At 39.9% G+C, this 26,112-nt stretch overlaps 3 protein-coding genes across 3 annotated transcripts; 2 read left to right on the forward strand and 1 right to left on the reverse strand.

The window, feature by feature from the left end:
• Positions 1-3,283: 3,283 nt before the first annotated feature.
• Positions 3,284-18,323, reverse strand: LOC129722019 (condensin complex subunit 2). The gene is made up of 6 exons (XM_055675200.1): positions 17,960-18,323; positions 17,629-17,766; positions 5,618-5,810; positions 4,306-5,552; positions 4,065-4,241; positions 3,284-3,998 (listed from the first exon to the last, which is right to left on the reverse strand). The coding sequence occupies exons 1-6, from the start codon at positions 18,044-18,046 to the stop codon at positions 3,663-3,665; spliced, it is 2,178 nt and encodes a 725-aa protein (XP_055531175.1). The 5' UTR covers positions 18,047-18,323; the 3' UTR covers positions 3,284-3,662.
• Positions 18,324-23,246: 4,923 nt separating this feature from the next.
• Positions 23,247-24,584, forward strand: LOC129720435 (uncharacterized protein K02A2.6-like). Its single transcript, XM_055671917.1, has one exon. The coding sequence runs from the start codon at positions 23,247-23,249 to the stop codon at positions 24,582-24,584; it is 1,338 nt and encodes a 445-aa protein (XP_055527892.1).
• Positions 24,585-24,723: 139 nt separating this feature from the next.
• On the forward strand, positions 24,724-25,110 carry LOC129720436 (uncharacterized protein K02A2.6-like). Its single transcript, XM_055671918.1, has one exon. It carries the CDS (start codon positions 24,724-24,726, stop codon positions 25,108-25,110), a length of 387 nt encoding a protein of 128 aa, XP_055527893.1.
• Positions 25,111-26,112: the final 1,002 nt, after the last annotated feature.

Below are 26,112 nucleotides of genomic sequence, written 5' to 3' on the forward strand. Positions count from 1 at the left end.
TGAAGACTAAATTTCTGCTTTAGCATGCTTCTATACGTGACTACTGAAAGTTGAATTTGCGGTAGACGTGTCTTTGTGGACTAGAGCAACATGCGTTCAACAAGGCTCTACATTTTTTGACGCTATCCATTAGTTCACCCAATTTTTGGTCTCTTCGAAAAAACGAGAAGGTTGGAGAAGGTAGGACATTTCATTTTTGCGTTAACAGGTACATTTTAACGACGTTAGCAACATGTGGTCGAGCATTGTCGTGCAAAAGAATCACTTTGTCCTGTCTTTTCTCGTGTTATTTCAGAAGCTGTCCCCCTCTTCTCTTTCAAAACGTCTGCATGACCATCTTCTTTTTATAAGGAACACGCATGCTGTGTTCGGTGTAATCGATTCAGGTGTTCCATACATTAAACATACATATTTGACACTATCACTACATACCAGATTCAAAAAGTCATTCGAGGGCAATAATTCTAGCGTTCCAGTCAGTTTCATACAATAATTTTATACTTTAAGCATGCCTTATTTCCCAGAGGACAAACTTAAAAGTAAATTTACCGGTGCCAGTAACCGATTTGTAGTTGATTATGGTACTTTACCATAAATATCAATTTATTTGTTCGAATCGTTATACTATACATGGCCTGCAGAAGCGTCTTCCCAAAAGTTCGTTTACTGCTTTTTTGATGGGAGCTTTGCAATCAAATCCCTTGAACTTTACACAGCCAAGGCACATATGACGAAAATAGCCGAACAAAAACAAATCGAAAGGGAATCCTGTAAAGCTCGTAGGTACCATGTACGTACGCCGATAACGATTTTATGCCTGTAGTCAGCCGAGCTGGAATCCCCTCGTTGGATGCCTCGCCTGTTTCCTCTCTCACTTCTCGGTTATGCTGGTTGCGCAAGCCATGCCGAGGAGAAAGAAATGATTTCTGCACAAAATATTCATACCTTATTTCTTATTTAACGGCAACTTTTGCTACAAATCCCGCCGGGCGCCGTAGCAGTATGTGGAAAAGTTAGCATGACCGGATCGTTGTTCCAGGCTGCCAACGATTCATCCATCGGTCGGGGTATCCCAAATGGCCGACAGGGCGGACAGGCGATATGTGGAAAGTTCAGACTGACTGCACAGAATCTCATTTTTCATACCATTTTATATATGATGGTACAAACAGTAGCAGTGATTCGATTTCTTTCTTCTCCCGCCCATATCCTGCCTGCCTGCTCACACGCTCAGCCTCTTCTAACTTCAACAAACGCTGAAAACGGGCTGATGTAACGAGCCAATATCGTGGGTGGGAACATGGTTGGGTGGGGTGTCAACATACCACATATAGTCCGCACACCCAAACCCAACACGGCATATTGCATCCTAACGAACTCAATCTTTTTTCCATAGGGTGCGGGGCACAGGATGCACGTCTGTCTATTTCTTCATTATTCAAACATTGATCTGTTTTAATGTCAGATTATTGAATCAAGTAAGACGTTTGTAGGCAGCAGGGCTTGCAACAAGAGCACGGTGGTGATGCTCTTATGCTCGTTTGCGGGCATTATGAAGCGGGAACGGAATTCCTGCAGGATGGTGCCTCTGCTGCTGCTGCTGCAGTGCAATGAAATGATTGATGTTGCACAACTGACTGTAATGAAACCGATGTACGGTCGGAGAGACGAGTTGAATAATAATTCGATTGGCACTGAACAGTGTGTGCTGTGGAAAATTTTTCTTCGACTCTTTGCTTCGTTTTTTTTTTTTTTTTACAAACTGATAAGCAGCTTAGAAATGTAGTTCACGTTGGTCTCTAAAAATTTAACGTTTCCTTCATAGCGTAGAACAGCACCAGTTTATAGTAGAACGAAATGATAGCTTATCGGTTTCAATTTGTGTTGTTGGCTTACAACTTAACTCATAGCATCCAAATCGACGCCGGTCAACAAAAAAGAGGCCAAAGCCAAACCATTTACTTACTCTAATAACACTTCATTGCCCTTAAATTTGTCTTATCCACTACACAAACGCATATAGAAAAATCCACTTAAACGAAACTTAAAGTTCGAATCGATTTCCCATCGATGCCGGGCATCCATCATCATCCCACAGCACTCAATTCGAGGAAACCCAAGACGGTCAACATAACGGTGCCAGCGAGGTTGACCGTCAGCCGAATCGCACACCGTAAATTGCATAAAACCCGGCTCGATTTGATTGCGTGCTTCTTCGCACACAGACGGTGGCTGTCGTTTTCGTCCACGGAGAAAAAATCGGTTTGCCATGTCGACAGGCGGCCTCTTCTCTCGTCGCGACGCCTTTCGAATCCTTCCGGTAGCGTAGAACCGTATCAAAAGCAACAGTGATCCTGACGATAGTACTCTGTGCGCCAGCCGAAAGGCGGGAAAGATGTCTCAGCCCGTACGGCTAATAGGGGTAACGATACGTGATCTGTTCGTTCCAGAACAGCAAAGGCGGGAGGGTTTCGTATTGATTAAATGGGAGGATATTGGGTAATAAATTTAGTTGATTTCTGTTTTCCTCCTTTCGCCTTTGGAGAGCATCCTTGATTTGTGCGATTCAAAACACCATTGCGTGAGTGGAGTTGGATGTAGTGTGAGGTTTATGTAGTAGGTTTGGGCTGCTGCTTTGGCGGCTGTAGTGTGGATCCGCTGTCAGGAAGGACGTGAAGCATTTTCGAGCTGCTACCTTTCGTATACCTTTCGAAAGCTTGTATTCATACCGCTTCATGATGCGATCTCCTTCTACCATCATTCATCATTTTCGCCGTAACGCTATTTTCAATCAACAAATTTTGGGTGTTGATAGGCGAACATTTTCTCACCCTGTGAGTAAACCAGACTGGATGTACTTTTCTACGCTCGCCATCAAAGGAAATAAAACGTATCTTCACAGAAGAAAGCTAAGTAAGCTCCCCACACTCTCCCAGGAACGAACAAAAACTTTTCCATCGTGGCTCCATAAATCTTGTGGCGAGCCAAAATAAATAGATAGGCTGTGATATTTTGCCTTGCAGAAAGCTGCTGGTAGGAAGGAACAGGTCAGGCTCAAATTATTTCGTTGAAAGAAAGCACGTTGATGGAGACTTTAGGCAATAAATTTGAAGTTGGCAAATCTCAACACGGATTATGAACTATTAGCCGCTTCGTTAAGCTGACAGTTGAACTTTCCCGCGTCTAACACCGGCGATCCTCAGAAGACCTTCAACCTTGCAAGCTCGAACGTGTTACAGGAATTCTTTCGTGATACAGATTAAAATAACGCCCAGCACGATATTATCAGAGAGTTCTATTAACAGGTGTTATTTGTACATTGAAAATTGCTTAACTCTAAGCTATTTCACTGATTTCAATGGGTTTCTCAACGCAGCTAATACATTGGCGAAATTCGAGAAGAATCTCACTGAAACGTAACTTTACTGAGAGGGCCTAAACTACATAAACCGCAAATATGAGTACCAAGCTTTAAAACTAAAATATATTACTAGTCACTGTTTCGGGTTTCCGTTTCACTACCAATCCTGCAAAAATTTAGGCACGATTGGACAGGAAATAACAGCAGATTATCGCAAATAAACTACTTTGCACTATCAGTTTTCTCGTCCTCGACCGGAATTAAAAAAAAAAGTATATTTACTAACCTGCCCTCCCAGCTGTTACGCGGGTGGTAGGATTTGAAAATCCTCTAAATTCTCTTGCCGTAGCAACTGAAGTGACCGCTCGTTCGTGAGATGCAGTACCGAGTAGAAGGCTAGGGATTTCGAAATGTTTTCGCTCATTGATTTGCTGAGAATGTGCGGTAGCTCTCGGTAGATGTCGGAGAAGTTTGCCTTTCCGTCACCCTTAAGCAGTTGGTCATTGTTTGCCGCATCTGCCGTGTCAGCGCTGGAGCCGGTGATTTGCTCGGTGATGAGTCGCCAACAGCAGGTTTTGAGTTGTTTCATGTCAACCACTTTAGCTGTCTTCGCGTAGGCTATGTTTATTTTGGTTACCTAAACAAAAAATAAAAGAATTTTTAACAATTTTAAACCAAGACTTCGGTCGAAAAAATCACTCACTTTATCTGGTGCTCCCTGGAACTCTGAAGGAATAAAATCGAGGCTGGTGTTCAGTGGTGGTGCTCCACCACCATCTTCTGTCCCGCCAACAACGTCGTCAAAGTTGTGATGGTCGGAAGGATCTCCACCGAAGGCTGACAATCGACCCGTATCTGCCTCGTTATCAGTTTCATCGTTCTACAAAAACACATCAAAGTCAATTATAACCGATAGGCCGAATTTTTGCACCATTTCTACTCACCGTCACACGACTGCAGTAATTCTGATCCACCGGATTGTCATACTGGTAACCGTCAACCGAAACATCCGGCTCCGGTGCAGCGTCAAAGTCTCTCATCCTAATACCCTGAGCAAAAGCGTTCACATCGAATCGATTGCGCTCGAGATGGAAATCAGTCGGCAATTTGAGTTTTTTCGAGTCCCACTTTCTACAGATCAGACTTTTTAGGTGGGTAATTTTTTTAACCGTCTTGCTCTGGCCATACTCCACGAATAGTTCCTCCCCAACGCTAATGATATCATCCAGCGTATCCAGTTCAAAACGTTTTTTCTTACGTGTTTGTTTGTCCTTTTGTTTATTTTTGCTCGCGCTTGCAAGTGCCAAACTCAACGTATTGGCTCCTATTGAAACACCGCGTAAACTTTTCGATCGCTTAAACTTCCAATGCGAGGGACCCGCCCAGAACTGGGATATAGCATCCAGAGCTCGGTAAGAATATTCCAAATTAATCGATGAAGAATCGATCGGTCGCATATCTTCGATAACGACCGTTTTGCGCTTCAGACCATGGCAATGTTGCAGCGCAATTTGGTCATCCTCATTTAGCTCGTCATTGTCCGCTCCGTCAGCGGTCGCGTAATCGATTATATACGCATCCCCTACCGGGACTGGCTCTACCTCAGCATCGATGTCGAACTGAACATCGAGAGCAGACCGGTTCAACCCTTGTTGTTCGGGTTCTGCATCGCGCGTTTGTGTATCCTTCACTTCTTCATCGTTTTCATCGTCTTCTGCGGGAGCGTCGGTTATTACGTATCCCGCTAACGTCTGGTGAAGCTTATTATCAATAGTAACACTATTCATCGTAACCGTAGTCATACTACAACTGCTGTAGTCTTCCTCCGCGTCCAAATCGAGCTCAGGCGACTCTTTGCTGTCCCAAAACCCGTAATCCATACGCAACCGTAATTCGCCGTTACTTGTCGGAATGATATTCTGCATTAATCTACTGGAACTATTCACATCACCAACAACTGAGTTTAGCTTGGCAAAGAACGGATCCGTGAACGGAGTGGTGTCCAGTTTGGCATTGATGGTGTCCTTATTCTTGGTAACGGTGCTAACGTGCTTCCGGGCTCTTTTTTTCTTGGGCTTAGGATCCTGCGATTGTCCGGCAGCTCCGTCTCCTCCGGCCGCATTGTTCTCCTTATTCGCTTCAGCATCCGCATCATCGTCGTCCGCGCGGTTGTTGTCCATGGCTTGAGCGGCTGTAGAAAATTATTGATGTTTAACTTTTAGAAATGTTTTTTAACGTTAGAAAAAAAAAACTTACATTGTCGCGTCAGCTCCGAACACATACGCATAACGTCGGTGTGCACGGAATCGACCCGGAGACCGTACACCTTCGTGGAAGCCTCCAGTGTCGAACCAGCAACCTGGAAATTTTGCATCGACGAGTGGCGGGACATCAGTTTCGAGAAGGCATCGATAATGGTTACCGTCCAGGCGTTGTCTTTGCTCAGTTTCTGAAAAGACAAGGGTGTTATTTCAATCAGTTTAGTGTCCCCATTAAAAACGATGCTTTCCTCTTGCTAAACAAGAGGTCACGGACATCATTCCGTCTGAATTCAATAATTCAATTCCATGCAGTTTTTTTTTTGAATAAATGATACAATATTTTACTGTAGTCCTAGCAATAGTCAAATACCATGATTGTAAAAAACATCCACGCTTGTTAAAATATCATCCTTCAAATGAGATCAAAAACTTTTCTTGTGGTTCTGCATTTGAATATTCTGCCGTTATGTTTGAATTTTGACATGGGAGCAGGCCCGGATTTGAGGGGGGGCAAATGCCCCGGGCCTCCCGATGGAAGGGCCCCCCTAGCCCTAGAACGACCTTTTTTTTTTGCTCGTCACCTTCCAGATCGTTAATGGTTTAAGAAAAGGGGACCTCACAAACAAATTTGCCCCGGGAAAGCGTCTAAATCCGGCCCTGCATGGGAGATTTTATTTTTCATGCCTTGCTTAGCTTTGTTTCAACTTCACGATTCTACTTGCTGTGCTTGTCACGTTTCAGTTTTTAGAATTTTGTTCTCATGAACTTTGTTTTTTTTTTGCCTCACTGCCTATCGAATTTTTGGTGTCCGTCTTACATAAATGCAATACGCAAATCTATGGATTTTCAAAGTCCTCGCCTTCCAGGATTTGGATCGGCATTCATGGATCAATTCTCTGTGTCTTCCGTCAATCTATATATCATGCCATTCGGAATTTCGCTTTTCGTGCATTTCGCGGCTTTATTTTCGAGTTTTTTTCCGAGTTTTCAAGATTCTTGATAATGTTATTACCGATTTCGCCTTTCTTGCTTTTCGCAATTTTTACTTTTATTTAGAAGTCCTAAAGATATACCAGTTTTTATAAATCATTTGAAAAAGATGCGTTTTCTGAACGAAACGTGATTTTTGTAAAATGTTTGTCGTTGTCCTCCGATTTTTAAACGAAGAATAAAAAACAGTTCGAAAGGTGTTAAACTGTATATGGGCGAACTGTTATTTAGCACCTTTCGAGCAATTAATAATAGATTACGCCTAGTTGACATTTTTCCCATGCAAACCTTGAACAATGAAATCGGTTTTATCCACTAACATGATTCTACCTTTTCACTCCACGGATCTGCTTTTCAGCATTCCGTCCTTCACTATTTCGCTTTCTGGATGTTTCATTACCTACTATATTTCTGTCTTTTGTGACTTTAGTGTTTACTGTGACTATGGCGTTTCAATGACTGTTTTTAGAATTCGTGATTTTCACGATTCTATCTATCGCACGTTCTGCAAGTCTTCAAATTTTTCGCTCTTTACAATTTTTAGATTTTGATTATTTTTTTTGTTCTCACAACATTTATTTGCCAGGACACAATACAAATTAATGTTTTACGGAGCCAATTATATCTAATGATCGAAAATATCTCATAAGCTGAAGACAAATTTTTTATCCTCGCTGCCGACTACGAGGTGAAACTAAATCTAATATTAAAACTGACATGTTTTTTTTATCAGAGATTCGTTTCGCTGTTCTTCAGAACTGCAGTTTAACCTGAGAAGTTTAACTATCTATATTATTGCCGAATACAGCATTTCAATAAAACATTATTTCATACATATTTAACATATTATTGCCATTTTTGAATAATTTTTCTAGAATTGTGATTTTAAATGATCAACCAACACCGTAAAATAAAGTCTTCATGAATATCAAAAAAATTCGCAGCTATATCGGAAATAATCGGTCCGGATCGATTCGCGAAGCAACATGTATTGACTCTAGACTCCTGTTGATAATAAAATTGATTGATATCTTGAGTTTAAAATAACAAAAAATAGTGTACACAACTCTATGCAATCTATTGTATGAATATTTGACGTCTTTGAAAATTTATTCTATGAGTCGATATTTCCTAGTCGATGGTCCCTTCGATATCGACTCCTGGAGGTTTCACTGTAGCTATAAACATGTAGCATGTATGGCAAGTTTCACTGAGCGAGGATATCACGAACTGGCACATAGGGTTGTATTCCTCGGGCCCCGAGGGTATCCAAAAGTAGAGATCTTAATTACTGTTCGCGAGCCCAGTACGAAGGAGATGTGCGTTTAACCCGTAGTGGTTGGACATAATAAGAGACATCACGCGAATGAAGTGTCGACCTAAATCCAACCCCCGAAACCAAGGTTTGGTGAAAAACTTGGGGAAGATGTTGTGCAGCCACCTCCCCAGTTCTCCCTTGTCCCACGAGGCCTACCAGTTGATAAGTGTACTCTGACATGAAAATTTTAAACATTCATTGTAAGCACCGTTTATTGCGCCCACCTTAGCCAAAGTGTTCGCTTTTTTATTGCCCGGTATTGAGCAAGAAAGTTTGGTTCTGCCTTACATGCCTTTCAATACTAATAATTTTTAATTGTACATGAATAAAGAACTTTTTGTTTTACGGTCTGCGTTATTCTTCTTTACATGCTCGTGTTTTCGTTCTATCCAAAATTCCAATTTTACATACTCAATCATAATTCATTATTGCTGTTTATGATGTAGCTATTCTTGATACTGGGTCACGCAGCGTTCACGTTTTGAACATATAAAACTTAGGATCTTCAAAATATTCTACTCCAAGAATTTCTTCGATGTTGGGATTCGAAATCTGAATCACTACGGCCTTTATTTTGGTATTCCAGTTTGTTGATCGCACTGTTGCAGAATTACCATAATGGGTAACTACCATGGTATGATTGTGCAAGGTACCCCAATCTGGTAGGATTCATAAAATGAATTCATTTATTGGCTGTCATAAACAGCTTGAACTGTCTCAAAGATTTTGTAGCGATCCAATTTATTGCATTATAACCTCATTTAATTTTTTAGTTTTATCTGTCTTACACATTTTGATACTCCACCGAATGGGTTTGATCACATTATTTGGACACTTGATATTTATCCAGCAAGTATGTCAGCTTTTTCGTTTCCTCCGATTTCACAGGGTCTTGGAAATCAGTACATTTGAACCAGGGGCCAGCTACTTCAGTGGCTCAATTCACAACTACTTATGAGTCGTATATGTATGATTCAAGCGCTTATAAAGCCACCTGATTTTAGCATGCCTGTAGTTTCTTTCCAGACGATGGCATAAATTTCTGCCAAGAAGACGGCCGTCCAGCAACCTGTTGGAATTGAAATATTTAGCCCAAGACCAGTAATTCCCTATATATGTGTAGAAAAAAAAACGGTAATCCCGGCTTCAATATTATTACCCATTTTTGTTCCATCTGTGTAGAAAATTATCGATTCTGGTGAAGTAGTTGTCCCCCTGATTGCCAGATTTGACGATCTGCTTCAATCGCCTCGTATGGTTAATTAAGGTTTAGCCTAGATTCCGTTTAGGCTTCTCTTTAACTGGGTGCTCGCTAACTGGGATGATTCCCAGTTAAAAAGAGCACAACGTTCGACGATCAAAACGATCGGAGGGCATGTAACTGGGGACCATTGACGTATGATGCTGCTCCTTGATAGTTTCGACATAAACAGTAACAACATGAATAAAATTTTATGTCTGGCGATCAACTAGAAAATTAAAATCTTTTATGAAATTGTCACAAAGCAGCATTAGCCTTCTGTTCATCGAAATCCCCCTCGACGTTTATTTACGTTTGAAATGACATCCCAGTTAGCCAGCCGATTTCAATAACTGGGAAGTGTTCATCGCCCAGTTAGCGAACAGTTACTGTACATGAATGTCCGATAATTAATTACCTTCTCAATAGTAGTACTTTTTTTTAGAGCACTCTTCGCTGCTTCCATCTGATCAAGAAACGCTAAATCTTACCTTCACGCGAAATATTTGAAATGGCCCAGAATTTTTATAATTTTACTTTTTTGTTTTCTGCCTTCTGCGGTATTCTACAAACATCATATGAAATATGGAATCAGAAATTTACTATTACTTATTTTTATTGTGGTAAAAGATGCACATTTTAATTCTTTTTAATATCAGGATAGCCTCTGGATTCCCGGTTAATTATTGATGTTTTCCCGGTTTTGAAACGCAAAAATAACAATGTTTATTTATTGGTAAAATACATTTTTATAGGAATTTTAATTTTGTTATCATTATTTTTTTCAAACTTGGAACAGGGGTAAATAAGATCGCCTAACATCTAAATATTCGCTGTCGAGTCGAATGAGGAACATAACTTGATCCATCATGTAAATTTTAAACGAGGTCTTACCCAGGCACACTGGGCACACTTGAGGTTTTTCGAAACCGCTGAAGACCACAGAAATAACATGCAGAAAATGTTAAAAAAAAATTATTGGTATTTTTTTTTTTTTTTTGAACAACAACTCATATTCAAGCCGTCCCGCTATCTGCAATACCAAAATTGATCAGACGAGGAACTCGCCGCTAAGCAGTTCCACAAAAAATGTCCCAGTTCTATTTTTTTTTTAATTTCCTTTTTGATTTGGCTTAAACTTTGCGTAGATGTTTCTATGGGCAAAAGATGCCATTTTATGCTATTGGTTAAATTTTTTTGGAACACGACTCATTCTTGAGAAGCTATTGAAAAATGCTTTCTTGGGAAGGAATTGATGATTATTTATAAATATTTTAAGGCCAAAACGGTTTGTTTGATCGGTGCGACGTCTTCGGCAAAGATGTAGATGATAATTTTGTTTTTCAAAAAAAAAAAAAAAAACACTAAAAAAATTTTTTTTTTTCTAAAATCTATTTTTGTTATAAATGCTATAAAAGATTACATAACAATGGAACCGGTACGATCATGGAGAAATCAGGGAAAAAAGTTATGGTCTTTAGAAAAAAAATTAATTGTTTCTTCACAGGGTACACTTTTTATGGGAGGACAAAATTATTATCTACTACTTTGCCGAAGACTCTATGACAATCAAACAAACCGCTTTGACTGTAAATTTTTTTATTTCCCATTAAGTGCTGTGTTGGAAATTAAAATATTTCTACAGCCTAAACGGTTCGTTTGCTTGGCATAGTGTTTTCCGCAATGTTTTTTCTTTTTTCAAAAAATTTTTCTTTTTTCAAAATTTTTTTTCCTGATTTAAAAAAATGAGCTTTATAGAAAATTTATTTTTTTTTTAACTTTTTTTTTAAAATAAATATTTTTTTCTAGAATGTATATTTTTTCGGAAAAATAAAATCTACAACATTGCCCAAGACATCATATCGATCAAACAAACCGTTTTGGCTCTAAAAATATTTGTAATCATCAATACCTTTCCAAAATAGGATTTTCCAATAGCTCCCCGAAAATTAGTCGTGTTTCAAAAAATCAAACCAATAGCACAAAACGGCATCTTTTGTCCTCACAAACATCTATGCAAAGTTTCAGCCAAATCAAAAACGGTCGATTAACTTGCTTGCCATTTTTTTGTGGAATTGCTCCGCTTGTCTCGTCATCTGTGAAAGGGGGTCTGTTCTTCATCTAAGCCAAAAAGGTCCGCTAAATATATGTGATGTCTTTAGCAAAGTTGAAGATGAAAAATACGTTCTAGACAAAAATAAAAGCTAAAAAAGGTGTTGTTCTTAATAAAACATTTTTTACAGTGTATATTTTTTGCAAAGACAAAATTACTATCCCAAACTTGCCGAACACGTAACACAGATCAAACAAACCTTTCTGGCTCTACAAGTATTTGTAATCCTCCATCCCTGTTCTGCATAACCCCTTCCCAAAAATGAGTAGTTACTTTTGCTTTTTCTAGACTCAGTGTTAGAGATGATGATGATGTTGTTTATCTTTAATTGCTTTAATGCAATTTTATTACTATTTTGAAACAATTTTTGCCGCTTCGATCCACACCTGATTTTTAGAATTTTCAACAAAATTTCATTCACAATAATTAGAAATTATTACTTATATATTTGATTTTTTTTTAAAGTTATTTAGCCTTTAACTGTTTTTGCCACAAGAACCTTTTTCGCCTTATCTGACATTAAATTAAAATCTGATTTCTGTCGATTCTGACCATTGCATAATTTTATCGAAGATTTTTCCACAAAATTTGAGCATTTTTTTTCCTAGCACGACAGTTATGAGCTGAATGATGAGCAATGGTGTTAATTTCTGTGGTTTAAAATACTTTTTTTTCGGTTTCAAGTTTGTTGTAGTTTTTAAAAAGATTTAGATGTTTTGTATAGATTTTTGGTTCCATTTTTTAGCTATTTTACAGTTTTATGACATTAAGATTCATCAGGGATCTCCTTTAGTTTGTATTCAATCAATTTAAGATATAATTTAAGGGAGCTGCGTAGCCGCAAGATCACAGAGTCCGCTTTGTTAAGCGGATGGTCGTGGGTTCGAATCTCAGTAGAATCAGGCCATTCGATGTCAGAAAGGGACTTTAAGCATGGGTTTATTCTCAGGCTCCCCACCAGTTACCCTTCCGTTACGCTATCCTTCCTCTTATCAATAAAACTGGCCAGAAGGACGCACGACGAAACTTCTCCAGGGAGTTATAATTGGTGATATTTGGCAGGAGGGAACGAGGTTTGGTATAGGAGAACAGTGGGCGTGTAAAAGGAAAGGTAGCACATTACACACAAGCACTGATAAAAAATAATAATAAGCATGCCACTTCTCAATAGCGGTATTGCTAATAATAGAAGTGCGGGATACAGCAGACACCCGGGCATATCTCACAATAGATCAACGATTCTGGTCGCAGAGAGGAATTCCATACAGGGAAAAAAGATATAATTTAGAATTTGGTTCTGCATTCTTCAAGCCTTCAGAATCTTATTTCACAAATTTCAAATTTTTGTAATTCGAAATTTTACTCAGATCTGACGTCGAGGATACTCCTCTAAGAGAACACTTCAGGAATCCAAACAATACCAACTGGAACTTTTTTAAAGAGCATTTGGCAGCTCGAAAACATCCTGTCACAAAAATATTCGAACTCCAGTTGAACTGAAATAAATGCAATCCACCGCATCGAAAGCACCCAGCGCCGTTTCGTGAGGTATGCTCTTAGAATGCTTCCCTGGCGGCAACCCATGCGTAACACCCGATACGAGGATCGCTGCCAGCTTCTTCAGCTTCGCCGAGAAACAGCTCGCGCCGTGGTAGTTTCAGATGTTTTGACTTCACGGATTGACTGCCCGGCAATTCTTCGCCTGATCAACCTAAACGCGCCATCCAGAACCCTGCGGAGGTCTCCTGCGTTGCAACTGCCTTTTCGTCGTACCAACTACAGCGCAAACAGTGCCATCATTGGTATTCAACGAGCCTCCCAAGTAACACGGTAAGTCTTTAATAAGTTTAGGTAATTGATATATAACAAATCTCGTCACTATAACAATAACGTATAAACTTATATACAACTTGTTAACAACTCAAAAAGCGCAAGGGGCGGAGCCAATATAAAACATTTATTCAACTTCAAATGCATTGTTCACACGACTTATATAAAACAACTTTATAACGACTATAACCACCACTCTTACATTTCCAGTACCAACAAATGGTGGCCTGTTATTAATAGGTCATAAACAAATTGCACAAATGAGTTGAAATTTCACTCGCTGATGATTGTTTCTAATACATACAAAACAGATGACCCACGAAAATAATCATGGCTCTTCATTTGAGAAATTATCAAGACAATTCATTGATAGAATAGGGTGTTGGTATAGTGATTAAATACAATAAATCTACGTGCGATTTCAGATTTGTCGTGAATATTTGCCTTGTACTTCGTTAAAATTTAAGCGCTTCGAAAATACCACCATATGATAGTAATCAATATCTTATATTTTTTTTTAAATTTGAAATAAAGAAAAAAGTAACTGATGAACTCTAGAGGAATGAGCCGCAGGTATATATTTTCGATAGAATTATATTATGAAACGTGCCATTAGCACAGAAAAATGGTGTTGAATATTATTTTAGCACACCGCTTGCGCTAACGAGGCAGCCATGTTGATTATTAGCATTCGTTGAATGAGTACACCGATTGCCCAAAGATTTTGTCCGTTATATAACCACTATCTATAAAGTTTATTTCGGTAAAAATATCGCAAAATAATTAAAAAAAAACATTGAAACATCAAGGTGAACTAAGATGTCATGCACTATGTACTTATTATTTGAACTTTCTTACTCTTTTAGAAAACCAAACGAGGAGTAATTTCTCCCACAATTTGGAGATGGAATCGTGAAACCAATTAAGCAAGGCTATATAAAGCTACTACAATCTATAAAAAAATCGCCGTCACCATCTTGATTATTGTAGTAGAGAAAATAATATAAAAATTCTCATAACTAAACCACGCATTAAGTATATTTTGAAATTTAAATAACCCAGAAATATTCAAACATTGATCTGAGGTTATTCGTTGAGCAAGACAAAAAAGAGAATTGAAACAAATCATGGCCGATCAGATCAAACGATTTTCTTGTTTTAAGTAAATAGAATGATAAATTTATTGATTATAATTTACTGTCAAATTTATTATTTATGTTTAATCAAACATAACTTCCCTGGGTGTTTACATAATTTATATAATTTTGAATATTATAACAGTATTTTTGATCTGCACTGTATTTGATGTAGAAGAAATAGTTCACACCATATAATTACATTTACAACTGATTTAAAACTGAACTACAACTTTTGCGGCCATTTGTCAATTTTGTCTCCACTATACGTTTTGCTGTCAAACACATATTCACCACTGTTGTCTCTCTTGCATTCTCAAGAAAAAAAAAAACTTGTTACAAACATGTTATAAATCAGTTTTTACAGCAATTCGTAATGTATTTGCAACTTCAACTTGTTATTTCGATTTAAAACATCATTCCGATTTAAAACATCAATGCGAGTGAATTAAAACCCAATGTTTGCCCTGTAACTTATTTATGACTTATTTATAACTTTTTCCTTTCATTTTTTTCATAAAAGATGTTGCATGTGTTACTTGGGCTTCAACCGGGTGTCATCTGCTTTCGACTTTCACTTATCGCATCAAGTTCTACGTACAAAATTTATATCTCTGTTTCGTGATGTTTTATATATAAATAACCATTAGGACTAGTCTTGAAATGTCTGTTGGTAGAGCGAATAATAAATATCATAATAACAACTGAACTTCGCAGCAGGTGAACTACAGTACAGAATCACAGGAGCTTTTACTTCAAACTGTCCGTTAATCAAACGGATAGTCTGTCGTTATGTGACCTGATGGAACGAAACTCTCAGCATCCTTCGCCAGGAAGCTAGGCGCTTGTTCAACAGGGTTAAAATCTCGTCCAACTGAAACTGGAGCCACGCAAAACCAAAAGGAGGTCCACAGTTCGATTCTGTGAAGACATTCAGACTTTGCCTGAGGCAACGCGACTGCAAAAAACTATGCCCCAAGATCATACGAATGTTTTTGGGCAAATGTAAAAAGGAAAATGGTAGCTTGACTGTTACAACCAAGGAAACGATTATGGATCTTATAAACATCCACTTTCCTAACTCGACAGTGATCTCCGGGCCGAACGCTGAAGAGCTACAGAACCTCGGGTTCAAACGCTTGACGTCACGGAGACTTCTAATAACTGAGCACTAAGCTCTTTTCAAAAGAGTCTTTTGAGCCTATGAAGTCTCCAGGACCGGATGGCATTATACCAATCTTTCTGTGATACTCGGACGGACTCCGAACCAGCTTTTCTTTAGGAGATATCCTGGTCAGCTGGTGGAACGTTAAGGTGTTGTTTATATGTCTGTCGTCAACTCATCTCAAGTTGATGGAAAAAAATACTGATAACTACAAAAATCGAGAAATCACTAAGTACAAAGAAACAACGGTCTGCGCTTTTCTAGATATTGGGAAAGCTTTCGATAATACACCCTTTGCATCTATTTACGCGGCTCTACTAAATAAAGAGTCGACTATACTGGCCTTGTAAAGTTGCAATTGTTTTGAAGTTTGATCGGCACTCACTATTGAAGTGCGACCGATTTGTGCGAATGAGAAGGAAGAGAGAAAAAGATTAGAGAAAATAAAAACATCCGTAACTGGGACTCACCGTTTAAGCGGTTATATACCTTTTGGCTCGTGACAAAAGAGGAAAGTTTAGATTTTTTTAAGCGTGTAGCACCTTTTTTATTTGAATAAAAGTAGTAATTTTCTGAAAGATTAACTATTCAACAACAACAAAATACGTTTGATCATACCAATTACCAATTATTTGTGGAGTAACGGCCGTTTCCCGCAGCGTTTCTTTTTTGCGGAAGTTTGCGGTGTTTACGCTAGCGATCCAGCAGATCAACAGAAATAAAAAAACTCATATTACTTTATTAGTTTAAAAGTATGCCGAGTATCTGATCGATCATTTTTATAAATATTTTGTTTTCAATGCAAATGGAAACGTTTTTCCCAAAAATAAAACATGTTTTGAGCACTAAAAATTGCATTGAAATTTTTTTCCAGCCAAGGTAAACTTCGTGTATCAAAATCGTTCAACGACAAGGGAATTTAATAAAAAACATATTTTAAAAAAATGATGGAGAAAATCAGCTCAGTAGTTACCTTTTGTTTTACTTGACACAGATTTTGCAGCCAAGCCCAGAAAAACTTCGGGGTTAGCGCTAGAATCCTATTGACTCTAACGGTCTCGACGGCTGGTTTGTTATACGAGTATCTTACCTCTAAATTAACTGAAAGGTTCCTGGCACCTTCTAGTTTTTCAGTTGGCAGGGAATGTGCTGAACTAACACAACAAATTCCATGCATGCAGTAAACGAAAAATAGCGTTTAAATCCAACATGATTTTCAAATTCTCGATTTTTCTTCGGTTTTCTCCATTCACTGGTCAACCTATAATATAGTTTTATTGACAGAAGTCTATACTACAAAGTTCAAATCTCTTTAGAAAAATTTATCAAATAGGCCTTGAATGATAATTTCTAGCATGTTATACATACTCAATGTAGTCTCAAAAATTGTGGTCAATTTTTAAAATGCGGTACAACAGCTTGAAAATCAGTTTTGATTTGCTTCACTGCTGTGTGTTGAGGCTGTATTACACTCTTTGACCAAGCGTCAAACATTTGTCACTTTTTGAGAGATAAAAATTTGGTCAAATTGTTTGTCACTCTCCAATTTTTAAATGTGGCAGGCAACAATCATGATGTCAAAAAAATTTGACCATTATGTCAAAAGATCAAATATTTGACCATTGGTCAAAGAGTGTAATACGGGCTTTAGTGACGTTAAAGGACAAAGTTATCATTTCGTTTTGAAACATGTTTTGCTTTTCTCCTAGAAATGTGTGCAATTACCTAAAAAGTGACAGTATACATTTCATTATAATTCAAAGTGCTAAAATCGCTCTCAGATACCAGAAAAAGTATCAACATTGAACGTTCCTGTCGAAAGTTAATAAAGCTTAACCCTCTAGTACCCACATTAATTTTCAGACGGACTTCGAAAAAATCACTTTGAAACTTTATAAATATTTTTTAAGTATTGATTGAAGCATTTTAAAGGTTCAACTGAAGACCGTCTAAAGGCGGCACGGGAACCTTTTTTATATATTAAAACTCTTCGGTTCTTTAAAGCTTTTATGTATAGACGTTTTAAAAAATCATTCCCCCATTACATAATCTAGTATTATTTGTTTGAGTACTGCTCCGATATCAAGCTTGTAAAATTAGAATTCTTGTTTCCAAATTTTAAAACAAGTTATTTTTTTTGTGGATGCAAGATTCCGGAATGTTTAAAAACTCACCGCCGGATTTAACTTAATTACAAAAATAAAAACAACTCACATTATCCGAGTACAGCTGAAGGCACATTTTGATGTTTTCGTTGTGCTCGACGGTCGTCCCACCGGACAGTGAACTATCATCCAGGGAGGCTGCCGACCTTCGGATCCTTCGTTCCGCCTCGTCATCGTTTGCGACTTCCTGTAAAAGACAGTGGATTCAGTTCAGTGTGCAAAATAAAAGAACAGAATAGAGAGAGAGTGCAAACCAATTGGAATTGCAATCGGGGAGTTACAAACATGCAAGAATCAGAATCTAATTTAGCGAAAAAAAAGGAAACGCTTTTCAATTCGGTTAGTTTTTTTCCTCTCAATTTTAGACAGCTTTGGTTTACCTCTTCGGAAAGGGCACGGGGCGTTCGAAATAGTCGCGATGCATCGGACCGTCTGAGCGGCGATTCCACGACGGCCACCGGCGTCATTTTTTCCTTTTATGTACTTTTGCTTCTCTCCAGTGATCGAAACTTCTGAAAACGAAAAACCACTCCACCGACTCGCACAGCGCTCTTCCACAGTAGAAATAAACTTTCTTTATCACTGACCACGATAATCACCGATCGGCAAATATGTTTTTCTGTTTCCGGAGCAAACTTAATCACGAAATAAACAATATTGTTGTCCTGACGCTTGTTGTTCGAACGATTTTTTCACGCGATTCATACGCTTCGTATGTGTAAGTGCAAAACAAACGACGGTTAGGTTGCTGTCGAAACGCGAGGCAGCCACTGAACTGCAATTTGACACTGACAGTTGTTCGAAAACGACGCCTGACAAGGGGATCGAAGACCGCGGGCCTGGGTGTGGTTGCTTATTGCCTACCTAAAGGCGCTAGCGCAGTTAGTGCACAATGGGCCATGGTTTGAAATGTTTACCTCACGGCTGCTGTTTAAGGTATACCAGAAGAAGAAGATAAAAGGATTTATTTAACTTTGAAGAAACGCTTTCTCCCAGACACAGAACAGCATAAGAACAGGAAGCAGCAAATCAAACGGTGCCAAGTTGATGAAGGCAAATATTTCAAATGGAATCAATTTCCCACCATATAAATTTCAATTTGCCTCTCATTTACAGAGGCTGCAGAGGCATAACTTTACACATCCCAGAAGAATTACACTCAAACGGCAGAATCGCGAAACGAGGGCGCTCTATACAGGCAAAAGAAAGCAACTTAACATTAATATTAATTTTCTGTGCATGCATAATGCTCTGAATGGTGCGCGAATAAAAGTATATCTAGCTGTTACCGGAATGCGATCCGCTCGACTCCTATCTTCACTTAGCATTTTTCGACGTTGGTTTGGCTCTATTACACTGCAGGAGTCGAAAAGTCACCCTGGAATCGGAAACACAAGCCACTAACCAAGATGGGGGCTAGTCGAGGTAAAATGCGTTCTACTGTCGAACGATCCATTTAGAGGACTTCATTGAAAAAAAACGATTTGAGAAATTGGCCACATTGCACTCTCTCCACGTCACAGTGAGGGGCATTATTATCAGCCGAAAGGATGAGTCCAGCAACGACGACGACAACAACAGCGACTATGCACGGTATTGGGATTGGAATATTTCCATTTACTTTAGCGGATGATGTCGACGGGAAATGCCATGATCGAGTGCACTTTCTGAATAAGAGCTGCAGAAAAAAGCCAATGTTCTTTTGAGGCAAAAATCCCCTCGTCTGCTCCGGAACGGGATCGAGTACAACCTCACCAAAGCATACGGTCGCACAACGGCATCCTATTGCGATGAAAAGCACGGAACAAAGGCATTATGCGGTGCAATCGAAGCATAAAGATTATTTTTGGAGTTTTAATTCTATTTTCCGAGCGTCACAAAGGGTTGAGACATCTTTCAAACATTTCAATTGCGCTTTTGCCTGAGTTGTTTATATTTTCTACTGTTGGTATTGATAATGAACAAAAACTCATTAAAACTTGTTGCCGCTTAAGTGGTGCAACATTACGACCGATTAGAAAGTTTTGTAATTGAAAACTGTAACAATGTAAAACAATCGATTGTATCATTTTAGAAAAATAATGGGCATCAGGTGAACATCCCCATGCACTGATTCCCTTTGACGGACTCGTTTCAGTACTAGCGTAAAACCTACCAAACATTCAGACAATTAAACTGCCAACGTCAGTAAATACACATCTAATTAATCTCCCCATGGGAAATGATTCCATCTGACGCATCAATTGAGCACTCCAAAGTTAGTGTTTAATCCTACCAAAATAAAATACCACCGTTGAAGTAACTGTAGTTTTAATCCTTTTCAACCCCCAACCCCACGCCAACCCCATACAAGCATTTGTATCAATAACAAGAGCTTCTACCGTGTGTAGAGATCTCATCACTTGAGCATTTACTGTCAGAAGCTGTCAATTAGTGTGAGTTTCTAACGGCTATATATAAACACTTTGGGTAAAAGAGCATAAAATGTTGGCCACTCAATGAATAAACGTGTTGTAACTAAAACTCTTTAAAGAGTAACAAAATAATACCTTCCAATAGAGAACAGTTCAACAAGAGCATTGAAATCAACCCTGTTGTTTACACCTTCGAACATAATACGCAAATTGGAAGCCCCACCCTATCTAGGGAAAATCCCCCAATGGCGGTCAAGAGATTTCAAATTTATGCAAATTAAACTTATCCACTTAACAGTTAAATACGTTGAGAGTAAAATATAACAAGCAGCCTGGGGATTTTGATCAAAACGCTCGTTTCACTTTAACTTATTTCCCTTTAAATGAAATTTTAGTAATAGTGCAAACATTTTTCAAAACTTTCATGAACAACATATGAGTGTTTTGTTACTAATTTCCGGTGTCTGTTATTTTTAATGTTTTACTAACCCTAAAAGGTGAGCTATACGATAATGTACCCTATGCTTCACTACTTTCCTTATACGCTTTAAAAAACGCCTGTAAGGTAGGCTGCACTAATAACGCTTTAGAAGCGAAATAAAATCTAACGTACATTTTCAAAAAGACGTGAACGAAGACGCGTAAATGTAAAGAATAATTAATTATTAACATGGTTACACTCGAAAACATATGCTTCAAAGTAAATTCGAAAAAGAGGTAATCGTTGAAAATTATAAGTATCGATTGCAATACTAATTTCCTGGCAGTGTTATCGAACAAAAATCGAAATGTACCATCATCGTTGTCGTCTATCGATTTTAAAGCTTATGCGAAAAGAGGGTGTCTTTCGTTTGGTTCCATGCTGCAGGCAGGGATCGTTTTCACCTTTAATAGCCTATGGCGGTGCACATAAATTTAGACTTTTCAAAACCTTTCATTAGGGGGCTTGTTCGTCGGTAGCGAAAAAGTTAGAAAGAGGGTTTATGTGTGCGTATTGGATTGTTCTTCTAACGGAGGCTTAACAGAACTTATGCAAATTGTGCCATTGTACGGGAAAGGTAATTAACTTTTCTAACACATTCGAGGCGAATGTGCACAAACTGTCGCATGCTCGGTGTCCTTTAGAAAAGGGGGTCAATAATCCGAAACAGAATAATTTCTGAAATTTATGAAAGCACCACAGTCCCGGATAGAATTAACTGAACATTTAATTTATTTATTTTATATTTTGTTGCCATGAATCTACAATTAGTAGTTCAAGGAATGGAGTAAATCTTTCTGTATTACTTCGGTAAACTTTGAACACTTGTTCAATTAGTTATAGAAACATTTTGCTCCAAAATCATGTCGAACATTAATTTAAATTTATAATTTATTTTCTTCGCTCAGCCGTGGTCGAGTTTACAACTGCAAAATTTACTTTTATAATAAGTGGCAAGCAGAAAAGTCAATATGCCGAAACTGTTTATTCAAGCGTTTTGTTTTCCGACTCTAATCATCCGAACACTGTTCAGCTGCAAAATTTATTCGCCTTCCTCGTTGCTACTTCCGATTCCGGGAGAACATTTCGTCTCCGGAAAACATTCACTGAAAATAAATATTAAGCCTTACAAAAGAAATGTCGAATACAACGCTATAGGGAGATCCGTCGTCGATAAATTATTTCTGAATTGAAGGCGTGGAACAATGAAGCAATAATGGAAGAGATTTTGAATAATTTCGTCCTCGTTCATTTCTCTATGCTACATATAGAGTAAGGAACTGTTGGGGTGCGATCCTGGCGACCCTATCTCTCCGGCTGTCATCCGAACAGCTGTCATCCAAACGGATACTATCGCGGTCTGGCACCATCATATGGTAATAAGAGGCAACTGTCATTGGTCATCCAGAAGCCAGCTGAGCACGTCATATTCGGTCCACCTTTACATCTTTTTCTTTTCTCGTGAAAACCGCTCGAAAAAGTCGAAAGTTTCACCACCCACGTGTTAACACGGTGCTACCGCCGCTAACACCTGCACAAGGGAGCAACACGGAGCAACCATTCAAGGAAACGATCCTGCAGATCCTCTCCAATCAGCAGGCCCTGATGAGTCGGCTAGCGGAACAAATGGAAAACATCCAGGAGAACGTGCTGAACACTAACCAGAGCGAGCTAGTGCTGGATTCTTTAGCGAGCAACATTACCAAGTTTGCATACGACCTGGAGAAAGGCTGTTTGTTCGATGCGTGGTTTGCCAGGTATGCAGATCTCTTCGAAAAGGACGCTTCCAAACTCGACGATGACGCGAAGGTGCGGCTACTGCTTCGAAAGCTCAACTCCACAGCACACGAAAGATCGTCGTCATTTATCCTTTATCCACGTCATTTATCCTTTCAAAGCTCTCTAAGGAATTCACCTTCGAAGAGACGGTTGCCAAGCTAAAGACCATTTTCGGCAGTCCGGTCTCCACCTTCCACCGTCGATACCAGTGCCTCCAGAGGGCGAATGAGGAAAATGAAGATTTTATAACTTACTCCTGTCGTGTCAATCGAGCTTGTGTAGATTTCAAGCTGCAGGAGCTAAAAGAAGAACAGTTCAAGGCTTTAATTTTTTGTGCGGGTTGAGGTCACCTAAAGATGACTTTTCACTAAATGTTCCAGGCCCAAATCTCATGAACGAATTCAGCCTCTGGGATGTTCCGTTTTCGTCGTTCTGCAAGTTGGTCGGTAGTAAACAGCCGGATCAGCAGGTAGTCGACCTGAAGGCCAATTTCCCCGATGTGTTCACCAATCGCATGGGGCGCTGCACGAAAACTCAAGTCCATCTCACCCTCAAGCCTGACGCGCAGCCAGCGTTCAGGCCGAAGCGGCCAGTTTCCTACAACATGGAAGCCGTAGTCGAGGACGAACTGAAGTGACTTGTAAATTTGGGCATCATCACTTCAGTCACCTATGCCGATTGGGCGGCTCCCATCGTGGTGGTCCGCAAGCCGGATCGTTCTGTGCGGATTTGTGCAGTCTTCTCCACCGCGTTGAACAGTGCACTCGAAGCGAACAACTACCCGCTTCCGCTCCTGGAGGATATATTCAACCGCATGGCGAATTGCAAGATGTTTAGTCACATTGACCTCTCAGATGCCTATCTGCAAGTAGAGCTCGACGAGGAAAGCAGAAAATTCGTAACCATCAACACTCACAAAGGGCTGTATCGATTTAACCGGCTCTCCCCGGTGTCAAGTGCGCACCCGGCGCCTTTCAGCAGCTCATGGACGCCATGCTCAGTGGCCTCCCATGCACATCTCCGTACCTCGACGACATCCTTGTGGGTGGCCGCACTGTCGAGGAGCACAATCAGAACCTGAACTGTGTCCTTCAGCGTCTGCAAGAGTATGGGTTTACGGTCAAATTCGAAAAATGTCGATTTTTCATGCGACAAGTTAAGTACCTGGGTCAGCTTCTTGATACGGTAGGCATTCGTCTGGACCCGGACAAGGTAAAGGCAATTGTAAACAAGCCGCCTCCTCATGATGTTCCCACACTTCGATCTTACTTAGGTGCGATTAATTACTATGGGAAATACATTCGGGAAATGCGCACCCTTCGCCAACTGGACGAGCTACTCAGGGAGAGTACCAGCTTCCAGTGGACCGACATCCAACAGCGCTCCTTTGACCGCTTCAAGGAAATCCTCCAATCGCCGCTCATGCTGACGCACTTTAATCCTCGACTTTTAATAATTGTGTCCGCAGACGCGTCGAACGTGGGCATTGGTGCTCGCATCGCGCATCGATTCCCTGATGGATCAGAGAAAGCCGTCTACCACGCATCCCGTAGCCTAACTCCAGCCGAATCCAGGTATAGCCAGATAGAAAAGGAAGCCTTGGGTCTGGTGTACGCCGTTACAAAATTTCACCGGATGATCTACGGGAGGCAGTTTGTTCTTCAGACTGATCACAAACCGCTCTTGGCAATTTTCGGGTCGAAGCGTGGAATTCCTTTATACACTGCCAACCGCCTACAAAGGTGGGCACCAACCATGCTCCTGTATGACTTCAGCATCGAATACATATCCACGGACCATTTCGGGCACGCGGATATCCTCTCCCGCCTGATCAACTCACATATCAAGCCGGACGAGGAATACATTATTGCATCGCTAAAAGTCGAAGAAGTCCTCTGCAATATAGTCTGCCATTCCATTGAGTATCTTCCCATCACGTATAAGACGATTGCGGAAGAGACAAACCAGGACCGGACATTGCAGAAGGTCATCGAGTTCGTGCAGAAGGGTTGGCCAGGTGATGCCAAGTCTCTCACCGAAACAGCAGGTGTTAAGCACTTCTTCGCACGTCGTGATTCGCTGTATGTTGCTCGCAGAGTTTTGATGTACAGTGATCGGATCGTCGTCCTGAAAAAACTGGAGCAAAAAGTACTCCAACAACTGCACAGGGGTCATCCTGGAACAGACCGTATGCGGTCATTGGCGTGGAATTTTGTCTATTGGCCCAACATTGACGAGCAAATCACCGTGCTCAGTCGCCAAAACGGACACCAAGACGAAGCTCGAATCGTGGCCCATCCCCGAGAAACCATGGCAAAGGTTACATGCTGATTTCGCTAGTTCCATCGACGACACATACTTCCTTCTAGTGGTGGATTCATACTCCAAATGGCCGGAAATCATTCCAACCAAACGCACCACTACCGCTGCTACACTGTCGAGTCTGCGGAAGATCTTCGGGAGATTCGGTATGCCGGAGGTATTGGTGCTGACTAGCGACACTTTCGAAGGGTTCTGCGAGAAAAATGGGATCATGCATCTCAAAACAGCACCGTTCCATCCCCAAAGCAACGGACAGGCGGAGCGCTTCGTTGACACCTTTAAAAGGATGATCAAGAAAATTCAGGCCGGAGGGGAAGACCTAGACGAAGCACTCGACACATTCCTTATGTGCTACCGTTCGACACCCTGTCGTTGTGCGCCTGGATGGAAGTCACCTGCCGAAGCCTTACTTGGTCGATCCATACGCACTTCGTTGGAACTTCTTCGCCCACCAAGCAACTTCACCAAGATGAACAACAGCAAGAAAGACCGTCAATTCAACGCGAAGCATGGTGCGAAGGAGAAGAGCTTCTAGCCAAAAGAGAAGGTGTACGCGCAGGTGCACCACGGTATCAACTGGAGCTGGATCGCCGGAGAAGTCGTAGAGCGAGTAGGTCGAGTCATGTATAATCTGTGGCTCCCAGAACGGCCACGCTTGATTCGTTTCCAGTTGTGGCTCCCAGAACGGCCACGCTTGATTCGTTCACACAGCAATCAACTACGGAAACGATTTGGCGGAAATGAAAAACCTAACCAACCTGAGGCAAGTAAACCACTGGATATCCTGTTAGATACGTGGGGTTTGAAACCATCGGAAGATCCTACTGCTACCGGGGCTTAACTCTGGACAGAACCACCACCACCGGAACCGGAAGGCTTGGGCGAACTGCTACCCTTTGTACTACTATATTGAGTCAACGGAGTTGTATAAGAAAATCAAGTTTTTTGATAAAAATAGATTGCATAATAGTGAAAGTAACTACTAGAAAGTTAGAATAATATAAAAACAAGGTAACTAATAGCAGTTTTTCCGGTCAATAACCAAAATGCTCGTAGAAATTTCGATTTTACTACCACCACCACTACAGCACCATCTCTCAAAATTTAACATTGTTTCGGGTGTCCCATTATCGTTATTTTTCTGGTCGATGAAATCGTCATCGAGTGGCACGTCTGTTTGTCTGTGGTACATACTTTGTATTTAAATTTCCAGATCTCCATCTCTCTTTCCCTCTCTCTCTCTTTCTCTCTCTCTCTCTATCTATCTCTCTCTATATATATATCTCTATCTATATCTTTCTTAATAGTCTCCAAAACACGTTTTTTTCCATAACTTTTGAACCACATGTCCAATCTTTATAAAATTAAAAATTTTAAGAGTTTTTTGGAAGCCCATTCATTAAAAATCAATCATGTTTAAATCGGTTGTGCATTTTCACATTTTTATAAAAAACATACAAACTATAAATCCGATTACGATAAAATTTAAGAAGGTTTTATGGGGCAACTAGACCTTTCATTTGAGATTAATTTTATG

This window comes from Wyeomyia smithii, chromosome 2, assembly GCF_029784165.1.
Source record: "Wyeomyia smithii strain HCP4-BCI-WySm-NY-G18 chromosome 2, ASM2978416v1, whole genome shotgun sequence".
In the NCBI taxonomy this organism is placed as follows: Eukaryota; Metazoa; Arthropoda; class Insecta; order Diptera; family Culicidae; genus Wyeomyia; species Wyeomyia smithii.